Source organism: Schistosoma haematobium, chromosome 1 (genome assembly GCF_000699445.3).
Source record: "Schistosoma haematobium chromosome 1, whole genome shotgun sequence".
NCBI classification, from domain to species: domain Eukaryota; kingdom Metazoa; phylum Platyhelminthes; class Trematoda; order Strigeidida; family Schistosomatidae; genus Schistosoma; species Schistosoma haematobium.
The window spans coordinates 11,158,793-11,170,915 of NC_067196.1; the positions used below are offsets into that span (position 1 = coordinate 11,158,793).

A 12,123-nucleotide genomic window follows, 5' to 3' on the forward strand; every position below is an offset into this window, starting at 1 on the left:
CATAAATTAATAACTAGATCCTGATACCCAATACGCTAAGTGTAACGGGCTATCTGCAATGTTTGACAGAAAGTCATACACATGATCTTGTAATAAGCCTCATCCTGAGGCAGTATACTTAACAGGAACTCGATGCATTTGTTCATGATACCGATGACAAGTACTATACTGACTTGCTACCTTTTACAAACGGCAATACAATAAACAGTAGCATTCACCAATGCAGTATAATTTAACATGTTTATTCCTATCTTATATTATTCATACGTGTTAATTCTTTAACCACATATTCACGCTATAATTCATGTTACTTTTTATATACGCATATTAGATAGCTCATGCTCACATGTTTATCTGCAACCCACATGCATAAGTATTTTGTTTTCCCTTAAAGGAAGATATCCCAGTACCGTACATTTACCTTTCAATTATAATAAAACCGTACTTAAAGCAGTTTTTCCCTGTTGTCTGTCAAACATCTTCGGATATCTTTTGAGTATGATGTTTCCCAAAATATTAATCGACAACAAAGTAATATAATTTTGTAGAGAATAATTCGTTTAGATGTTTAATACTATATTGTATTTCTCATTTACTGATGTAAAATACAAAATAAAAACAATCATTATTGTGTTCAAAAGTTTAATCATAAAAACAGGGAAGGATTGTATGTACATACATTTACAAAGAGTTAATTTGTAGTTCACAAGCCATAATTAATTTCAAGAAATCTAAATTGTCCTCATGCATTTAATATCCATATTTAGCATTAAGAGAAGTGATACCATCTCCACTTTGGTCTGAAAAATCCAAATGAAATGATAGTAAAAAAATAAATACTTAACAACTGAAAAGTGGACTTTGTTTAAACTTATATGGAAGTTATTCTTTTGTCAACAACCATATACTAATAAATAAGAACTTTCGTCTAAATTTGAACGAATAGTTTCACAATATTTGGGCTCCGAGTTAATTTGAGACATCTCATTCGCTGAGATTTTACAAATATATTCTTTTTAAACCATATACTAAGTTTATAAAACTAAAAAAACATCTCTATTTTTGTTAGGAATAAATGATTAACCTAGAAGGAATAAATTATACAGATTCGTTTGTAATGTGTCTAGTATCGAACGGGGAATTGATATGATGGAAAGGAAAGTCAATTTTCGATTGATTTACTCAATGTGAGTTTTATTCAACATTACTTCCGTTTTAATTCAATGTGATGATTACTCAATGTAGTATTAGGTTTATTTTATGAGGTACGATATTCTTGTATTCCATCGACATGAACTATCCTCAGTATGTGATTGGTTATATATGTGGTTTCATTCTAATTATTAATCAAAATGGGTGCACAATCAATATATAAATGAATGTGTTTTTCGACTAGAGTCGTCATGGTCGTGTTTTGGGGTTGATAAATCATCACCTATACCAGTCTTTGTGTTTTTACTTTCGCGTCGTGAGAATTGCATAGGTTCCTCGTTCCGAGTATGATTGATAAGCATTTCCGACATAACAATCAGCGACGACCAGATACAAAAAGTAGCATTAAAAGAGCCGAGACAATAAGCATTCAAACGACAAATTATGACAGAAATGTAGAAGCTATACCTACATCGAAGACTCGTTTACACAACGGAAACAGTGATATTCACTGGTGACCTATAGCTTCGTTAACGTTTTTCGACGATGTTGTACTTTAAGATGTGGGTTGTTTCAGTCATGCTCTTAAAATTTTTGGTTTCCCAACCATTTTTTTGCTGATTTGGAAGGCATGGATCATTACATCTAGTGGGAAGGGTTCTGAGCACACTGTGTTCAGTTTTTATTGGTTTTGCCGGATCTGAATTCCATGCCTCGTTTCACACGCTACTTGCAAGGACAGAATATTTAACGTTTGATTATTAGTTTTATTTACTGTGTGATAATTAAACTAACAATATATTTTTGAATCTATTCGATAAACTAGGGCATGTACCAACTAGAAACCTTTGTCTTAAATGATACAAATATCAACAGTTTGACTGGGAGTAGGGTATATCCCATTAAATTTAATTGGTTAAATCAACAGTATATATGTATAATGATGGTAATTAAATATGAATATTTACTGACCTGATGGAGGAAACCATTCCACATAATCGTCAGAATCATTTTCTGGATAATTTTTTGTCCTCTTATTGACCTCCTGATTATACAAATAAAATAGAAACAATGTAATATTTAGAGAATAACTAAAAGTTTTATGTTTCGAAAAAAATTACCATTCCTCCACTTAACTTGTAACTTCATATAAATTTGATCCGATTTATCTCAAATTCAGTTGAATGAATTCTGCCAATCAGTCAAATTTATTTTAATGATTGTTGTAAATATGTGTGTCAGCTTGAATTACTAAATCACATGGTATAGTAAAAACAGTGAACACGACGAATATCAACTGTAATTGAAAACTAACCCTAAGATAATTGTAAAATAAAAAAGATTTGATTCAATGACAACAGTTTCCTCTTCTTTCGGCGAATTGATTTTCAATCCTGTACTATAATTGTTTTGTGATCAAAATGATAATAAAAGTGATTATTAAAAAATTTGCTAAGTATGGTTAACGACGCCACTTTTATTAGTCCCTTTAATTAATAGACAAATAACGTTTTTCTACCTTTATTTATTTTACTTCAGTGTTACTCAGTCACAACGTAAGACCAGGCACTTATATGCATCGATCCAAGTTGCCACACCTCATTAGCACAACAAGATGAACACCAAATTCATAGAACTAGTTACGTCAATGGTAGTAATATATAAAGGAAAGATTGCATACAAGGATATAATACAGGGAGAATGAGAAGGATTAGTTCGTATAATGCAATTTTAATCTCACGATTTAAGGGAAAAAAAGTGTATACACCTACGTCATTATGATCGATTCTGAGCCACGTCACACACAGTCTCCAACCATTGGTTACGATAGTCACGTGGACCCCAACCAAGTAGTCCGAACCTACCATCATGGCTCAGAACAGAAGTTAGTGGCTTCAAGGATTGATACCACGTTTGGTTTGACCGCCCCTAACATTCTTCCAACCGTCTCCAAAACTAGTTACCATTCGCATCGTGATAATCGGTGTTCAGGCATACATACACGTGGCCCAACTATCTCCAGTCGATGAAGATTTACAACCTCGTAGACTGACTTACCATCATTCCCTAATACCTTGCGTCTAACCTCTCTATGACTTACCCAGTGATCCCAGCAGATGCGAGCAATATTTGTATGGCACCTGTTATTTATTTATTTTAACACATAGATATTGGTACAAGGAGGCACCAAATACATATGCGCCACACAAATCTCATTTGATATGTGTGAGGGCTGTGATACTACCCGGGTGCCCAAACCGAAGCAGGTGGTTTTCTTATGTGGCCACACCCGGAGCCTTCGACCCACAAGGCAGTGGAGCATCGTAAGGAGATGCAGTCCCATGGTAGCCGGTGACCAACGATTGGTTCATACGCCATTTGTTCCTTCAGGATACTGGAGCCCATGCTGGTTTGGAATCAGGGTTTTCCAACTCCCTTAGGTGGACTTTCCATGTCCACCAACCCAGTTAAAGCGCCAGACATTCGCTTTTCGTCCTCTCATTTTCGTAAACAACACCCTCGCCACGAGAAGGCAACAACACTGTTGTGTTGTAAATTAGAATTACACGTACAAACGAACAATATTCAATTCAATGCTTATTTAATTCATTGTGTTCAGTTCGTTTACAACCCTTGTTCTTCCCTTATCCAACTTAATTTCTTGTGTATTGCTTTATGCTACTTATTAATATTCAATGACTAGTTTTATTTCTAATAAACTTGGATCATATGGTATGTAATGTATGGTTGGTGTCCTGTAATATCCTTCAGTATAGTAATATTCATTTTATTTATTATCATTATATTCTCTCGACAACTGTAACAAGTACTTCCAGTTTACGCACGTATCTTGTATCTTTGTTGAAATTCAAGAGATTTCATATTTTTGTACTCCTTATCTTTGATTGTAGTTAATCAGCATTGACTTTAGACAGGTACCGTCTGTCATTTACATTATTATATGTTGTAATTATTCTTTACGTTATTTTCATAGGAAGCTTTCTTTTTTCCAAAGATACCTATATGTTATAAGTAACATATTTCACAAGTTGAGATTTATAACCAATTTATATGAATATTATTGTAACAATGGAACCGTTTTCTCTAGACAAATTGTTATTTTTGAACTTGAATTTCGTGCGCATTTCAGTCACCAATTAAAATAACCTGGTGAATAAGTTACAATAAAATCCATTATACATGGTGAAGTAGTAGTGAATTACTCCACTTGGCTTAATATTTTTCATATATGCATCATATAAATAATAATTGTATATTAGAGTAAAATCTAATAAAGATCTCATTGAAAACGGTATTGTCCATTTATATGAATTATTCTATGAGTTTCAAGAAAGAATACATACATTTCAGCTTCATTTTAAAGTATTGTTGAAGTGAGTATGATGTGAATGTTAAATATATGATTCACTTAAGATACCGCGTAGTGAAGATCATTGAAATAATCGCAAGTTCAAACTGTGAAGAAGAGTCTTACACTACGGTGGAATACAGTTTGTAAAGAAAACGAATTAATTATGACAATAGTAAGTACATGAAAGAGATCACTTACAAGAGGTTTTTGAGATTGAGACGGAGGCAAAGTTGGTCCCAACACCTTGGAAGGTTGTTGATTTTTATCGACATCTGAATACATGAAAGGACAATGTAATTAAAGGCATAGTTTACTAGTAGTAAAGTTGTGGTTTTTATTAGAATTCACCAAATAAGTAGTATCACTTTATGCCATAAATTAAATGTGCGTAAATTATTGTTTTGAGCAAATATTTCAATTAAGTTACATTTGCTTTTATTAATTATGTCCAATCTGAGACCTAACACGAATATGTGTTTCTAGAGTGACATTAAATTGTCTAACTCTTGTCAATAATACTAATTTCTTTCTTGTAACGAAAAACTTGATTACATTTTTTTAAATTTACATTCCCATATTACGTTTGCTGTTTTTCCTATATCCCAAGGTCCAGCGTCTTCTGCACTGGACAAGCCAATCAGACTTCAGGTCTTGGATTTTGGGGAGAAATTCATTCATTCATATAGCTAAATAGCATCTTGACATTATAGCTGATATTAGTTCGTGGTGAAAACCCTTACTTTCATTTCTAACCTTAAGTTCTAACGCTAATTCTTAATTGTAATTCCTCATACTTATTTATAACCCTCTTTTGACCCTAGTAGGCAGGTGAACTGCCCCCAAGCTACTTAAGCATCCCTTGAAGGTCTTCCATAAATTATAGTTCCACCAGTTTTCCTTTTTCAGGTATCTCAATAAGTGGGCAACCGAAAAGTGATAACTGTCGTCATATCTCTGTTAAAATAATGAATAATAATGTCTTATTTCCAATATTAATACATCAGGTTAAATTTATGCACCATAAGTAAACATGGTGGTCAGTTAGGCAGTCATAATCAATGTAGGGCTTGGCACAAACTTACATCACCCAGTGTTAGCATAACAAATCAACAAAACGTGTTTAACAAATAGTAAGGTAATCAATATGTAAAAGCAGTGACGATGAGAAGGAGTAAAAATTGGAATAGTTCCAGAAAGGAAATGTTATGAGGGTATATTGTAGTTTACCTTCGAGAGGAACATAAAGAACGAATCCATCTGTACGACTCTGATCGATTCTAAGGTGTATCAATTACAGTCTCTAACCAAATATCACGGTTATTACACTGACCTCGGACACGATATGAAAGTATTAATAATGTGGAAATTAGAATAATTATATATCAACATTTATTATCTGTCTTTATGTGATTACTACAGAGTAAGATATAAGTTGCTGGAAGGTAGATCAGTAGCAAGCAATCATATTCGATATTCATGTATACTGTTCATTGTTACTTATCTCTTTGCTAGTAGATAAATATCAATCCAATCGGCTATACACGAAAAAAGAGTCAATTCGTAAATCGTTTAAAACTTACATAATTTAATTTCAGTTAAGTTTTCTTCCACACCTTGTTCATTACTTATAGTTGTACTGGAATCGTCAATAAGATTGTCATTATTATTTACAATATTCATGGTAGCAGTAGTAGAAATAAGGGGAAACGTTGATTGACAACTAGAATCTGGATATTTGCTCGATTTGTATTGAGGAACAGAAATAGCGGTATCAACGTTATTCTCTTCATTGTCTACACTCATCTCCATTTGTTTTGTTTCTTCTTTGTCACCAATATCATTTACATTGGTGTCACCATCGTCATCATCATCATTTTCCACTTCAAATGGTCTATCTATTTCAATTTTCTTCTGAGATACATAAAGTGTCTAGAAAAAATGCATAAAGAATAATATGAAGTGAAATAGTAACTGGTGTAGATTTGTAGCTAAATTGTATGATTTAGGTGGAACATAACTTCAAAATAATCACTTATTCAAAAATCTTGAGACGCTTTATGATTTGAATTCAATAGAGATTAAACTAGCAGTGGCATTGATCAAGGGTGCATTTTGTCCTATCTAAGACTAGTCAGCTGGATTTATCTGCATCTCATTACTGGTGATATTTACATCAAAATTTGGATTCAGTAAGCTTTAGCTTTAAACACCAAAGTTTCAATCATTAAGCGTGATAATAACAAATGCAAACTGGAACTAGTGTATTTTAGTCGCGGAGCATTTTGATTGTTATTCTGAATGTCCTTATCAAGTGCCTACCTCAAATAGATGATAGTGTTTTATAAGGATAAAGAAATATTTGCAATTATAAACTATTTAGGTTAGAAAGTGTAATATCATTAAAAATAGTCACCTGAGTAAGAAATCTTCTCCCTTGCATTTTAAAAGTTATTTATCAATCTGATTGACTGACGCGTACAAGGATTTACGAAGGACTTCAAATTCGATTTAGGGGGGCTTCCGTATCGTTAAATCATAATAAAAGATAGATACATAAACTATCTTCAATGGATTCGTTTTAGCAACATCTATTAATGTTAATCTAAGAATTTTATGGTCCCGATGTTACTGAACTGATGAAGACGAGTCTTCGAAAGCAATTTCTTAATTTAGTCTTTTAATATATTGACTTGATGTCTAATTATCTTCTAATCGATTTTCAATGCACAGACGATGTTTTTATTAACAAAGTTTGTTAAGGGCAGTATGCGTAAATATTGAAACATTTGGAATACTTAGTTTAAATAAGTTTGATTTGTGGTATAAAATAACGTCATAGATGAACGGATTCCAGTGAATTCTTTGGTTACCTAGAACAATTAACTAAGTCATAAATGATGAGAAATATGTCAGGGATTGAAAAAAACTATTCGAGTTCACTAAATTACATTACCTACTATTTGTTTGTAAAATGTTGAATATCATGTGTTACTTATGACTAACCGCTGCCTACTTCGATGTACAATGTTTGCTAGTGGAGAAATAGATGCGCTTAATCTAAGACGTGAAACTGTTGAAGTGAACCATATTAACAGATGCAGACTATTTGGTTAGGCGTTGTACGATGGTTAGAAACAGTGGGTGACATGGTTTCGACAAGTTAATTCGTTATCTTCTATAAGATATGTCTGGAAATTATTTTACACTTTCTATCCAGAAAATACATCATTTTTTCTTGAATTATATTGTCTACACCTAATTGTTTCTAATATCATTTATATTGTTACCACTTCTACTAATCTGACATTTATCTTGATAATTTCATCCAGATGTGCTAATGAGCTGTGGCAACGTGTACTGATACATATGTGCCGGATTTTTTGCGTTACTTATAACTGATGGAATTACTACCATAAAGCCTTTACATATATTTCCTCTAAATCAATTTCGCGGTTTTTTTTCCCTCGTCATACCGATGTTTTCTAAATATATTTTAAGAAATCGATTCACCGAAACTTTCATGGATTTCCATATACAAGCACACTAAAAGTTTGTTTCAAAACTGTGTTCATAATGGATGCGTTACAATTATTTCAATGTAAATGGATCATTTCAGATATCTTAAAATTAAGTTAATAATTTTTGCTAAAATAACTTAATATACACTTTAAATACTTACTCTGGCATGATTTTGTAGACTTCTTTTTAATGCATTTCTATCAGCTCGAATATTTTTAATTCTAAGATTGTAAATCGATATAAAACAAGAAAAGAACTACAATAAGACTATGATGTTACTTTAGTGACACACTGAAATAACCTAAACAATAAGACAATGAAACATACTTTATCCCAGGGTTTTTTTTCAACGAGAATATGACGAAATTGTTGATCGATTTAGCATAAAAGATTGAATAATTAATTCGGTAGAATAAATGTATGAGCGTCAGTTACAAAGAGAATAATTCTTATAGAGCAATGAAGGGGGAGTTTATTGCAACATAAGGTAGGCGGATATAGAAAATACATCGAGTGTTTGTCAATCTATGCCCTACGTGATAGATGAGAGCTATTGGAATATCTATAGAAAAGCGAGTGTACTTCTTGTCTCCCAATGTTCCTTCTCTTTCATGACTGCAAGGCAGCCTCTGAAAGTCAACAATGTACATAAATTGTATAAAACTGTTCAATCACATGAAGTTCAAATCAAAAGTAGCGATTTATCTAGAGAAAACGGTTCCATTGTTACAATATATTTATACGAATCGGTTACAAATCTCAACTTGTGAAGTATCTGTTACTTATAACACAGGTTTGTTTGTAAAAATGAAAGCTTCCTATGAAAATAACGTAAAGAATAATTACAACACATGATAATGTAAATAACCGTCGGCAGAAAGTCATGGATTCTCCACTGCTAATCATAATTCATCTATTATAAATAACATGTTACACCTGCTGTTGTAAATGGTGTCCATTCAAACAGCCACACATGAATAAGCGCAAGGATTAGTCACGACAACTATCTAAAAGTCCATAGTAATAATGGAGACGACGGAAAAGGGAAATAAAAGTTTTCAAAATTTGAAAAGTGGGTCAGTTCACCTTCTGTCTGTTTATGTTGAAGAATAGTCAAAAATGCAATTGTTTAAACGTTCAATAAAGAATCTACTTTCAACAAGTACTGTAATTTTTCGAATTAGGTAACAATTTATTATTTTTATTAGTCCAAGTATTTTATCCTATACTTCTATTTTGAGTAGGAATTGAGGTCAATAAACGAATGTCTTTTTGATACTTTTATTGAAATGACATCGATTGAGAGTCAGCACTGCCCCAAAGTTAATTATCATTTATGAAATAAAAACCTTGGAGAGTCTGACTTAAATAACACACCTGTTTAGGTAACTCTGGTCGCATTTGATTGTTACCGGAATATTATGTATATTAGTAGAACAAATAGGGTATTATATTAAAGAATATTCATATAGCAAAATAGCGCCATAATTTAGTCTATTCCAGAAATGTTTGACAAAGTTTCGAGCAATTCGTGTTGTCAAATGAAAATTCATATTCACTAATACAGACATAGATCAATCGCATAATACAAGTAGGCTATGAATATCAGATTAATTTAATATTCAACAGTAAGGGAATAGATACATTGTAGAGACAGACAGACAGCGAACTGATCCAAATTTTTAAAAATTTTATTCCCCTGTTCGATGCTCACTTTTGTTAATATTATCCCTTTTTGATGGTTGCCCTTATTAGTGTCAATCGTTGTAAATGGTTTTGCTTAAACGAAATATCATAATTATCATAACAGAAATTGTAAAAACTTACTTTTGCTCAGATGTAACAGCATTTAGTTGATCATTTTCACTTTGTTGTTCACCAGCATCATTATTTAATTTTTGTCGAGCTGCTCGAACGGCGGCTGCAGCATCGGATGATGAAATATATTCAGAATTGTTATTTTGTTTATTGCTAAGTTGTTTCACAGTTTTGCCTACTCTTGAAAGTCCAGCACGATGAAAAAGTTGCAGTTCAGTTTGACGTAATGAAATTAGACGTGCTTTTAATTTAGAACGTTGTGCACATTTAGATGAGTCTATAGACCAGCGGAAAAACGGAAGTGTTTCACTATTCAGTTAAATTTTTTTATTTCAAACAAGCTATTGTGTTGCTGTTTTAGTAATGTAAGTAACAAAATAACACTTTTTTTAAAATTCATTGATTTTCAAGTAGTGACCAATGTCACTTTTATCAAGTCCTTAATGCTGATCAAATTCTATCAAGTTGTAGTGCGGCTACTAGTTTAAGTGACTCGACATAGCGTACAAAATGTTGAGATGTAAGTAGGTGGTTGAAGGTAATAGATAAGAAACATTTTTACCTGTAGTCTTGAGGGAACTGATGTTCCCTGGCGAGTTTTTTGTTGACTACCAAACACCACCCTACATAACAAATAACATCTCGAACTAGATAAATGACTTCTTTTCCACTCGTGAGAAATAAAAAGTCTATAGAATCGTTCGCATTTGAAATTGCAAGAAAGTGATAAACACCGGTGAATATAGCTAAAATACTGTTTCTGGTCCGAACAATAATAATGGTCATTGAAAAAACAACTATGTACGCAGTCATAGATCAGTCTTTGTTGGCTTATGTTCATCTTGAGTGAGTTGTCACGATACTACAATCTAGTCACAAGCTTCCACTAAAGTTGGATAGTAGTTACCAGTAGAATTCAAGATGCGTATTTCATCCTATTTAGGATATGTCGACTGGATGTATCTGGATTTCAGTGTTGGTGTTCACCACGAGACTTAAAAATCAGTGATTTATTGATTTATACATAATTCATTACCAATTACTTTACGGAGTTTATATAACCAAAAAATTCCCTAATAGATATAAGAAGAAATTAAAAAGTTACCAAAAAAGTGTAGTTTGTTAGTCTATTTATAAAACAACTGACTTGTTTTAAGTGCATTCATATAGGCCTCTAACTCGTCAAGTTGTGATGGATTAGCTTCTTTAGGTGAAAACTCTGAGGATAAAAAATTGTAATATCATAAAGATGCGGTATATAATAGATAGAATCTTTAATAATACTAGTACCTTCTTGATAGAAAGTAATTATAATGATAAATACAGTAAACGTTTGAAGTATATGAAAGTATTTCAGAATGCTAAACGACAAAACATACGCGTAGAAATTGTTAGGAATAAACTATTTACTGAATATTATCAAGTAACATAGAACAAAACACTGAAAAGTTAATGAGAAAAACACAGAAAACCTAAATAAACTTAATATCAATGTTCAACATGAAACAATCTTCACAAAACTTATGGACAATTAGCAAGTGGGAGCTACAAAGCTCAGACGACATCGAACAACCAATCGGTCTCCATTAGAGCTAAGGTCCATGCCTTGTCGAGTAAAGGAAAAGTGCATTGTCTAATCTGCTCTGATGCCCACGAAGTCGCATCTTGTCCGCAGTTGCTAGCAGTAAGTCACAACGAAAGGCTAGAAATGCTGAAGAAGTTTAAGCTGTGCTTTAATTGCTTAAAGCCCAATCATCGAGCAACAGACTGTCGGCAACCCATGTTGTGTGACGTCGATGGATGTAAACGACGCCATCATAAAATTCTTCACAACACAGAGCCTGATACTAAACAAGCACGCTGCAACTCTATTCACTCTACTGGGATGTATTTGGGATTTGTAACTGTCAGGTTACATGGCCCCACAGGACACGTGAATACATATGCCTTGTTAGATAACGGCTCAGATACGACACTACTACTTAGTGATGTAGCAAAGTAGGTGAGAATTTCAGGTACACTGACTCGATTAAAGATATCCTCTGTAATCGGAGTGTCATCCCAGACCGCTGAACTTACTAATTTCGAAATTGAATCTTTAGATAAAACTAACCGAATAAGGATTGAAGGTGCATACACTGTCGATAACCTACCTATTAAAAAAGCAGAAATTCCACCAACCGACTTCCAGGAAAGATGGAAACATTTGAAAGGTGTACGGCTACCTACTATAGCCTGCGACAGAGTAGGTTTGTTACTTG

The 12,123-nt window shown here is 33.0% G+C and overlaps 1 protein-coding gene across 1 annotated transcript in view; it reads right to left on the minus strand.

Annotated features, from left to right (window-relative positions):
* Positions 1–264: 264 nt before the first annotated feature.
* SF3A3 (Splicing factor 3A subunit 3) overlaps positions 265–12,123 on the minus strand; it is a 40,726-nt gene continuing 28,867 nt past the window's right edge. The window contains exons 19-25 of the mRNA XM_035731522.2: positions 11,010–11,081; positions 9,872–10,139; positions 8,205–8,265; positions 6,106–6,454; positions 4,724–4,797; positions 2,125–2,197; positions 265–800 (exon numbers count right to left, since the gene is read on the minus strand). Of these exons, the coding sequence (XP_035586035.2) occupies positions 751–800; positions 2,125–2,197; positions 4,724–4,797; positions 6,106–6,454; positions 8,205–8,265; positions 9,872–10,139; positions 11,010–11,081 (947 nt within the window). The 3' untranslated portion in view covers positions 265–750. The remainder of the gene's footprint in view (positions 801–2,124; positions 2,198–4,723; positions 4,798–6,105; positions 6,455–8,204; positions 8,266–9,871; positions 10,140–11,009; positions 11,082–12,123) is intronic.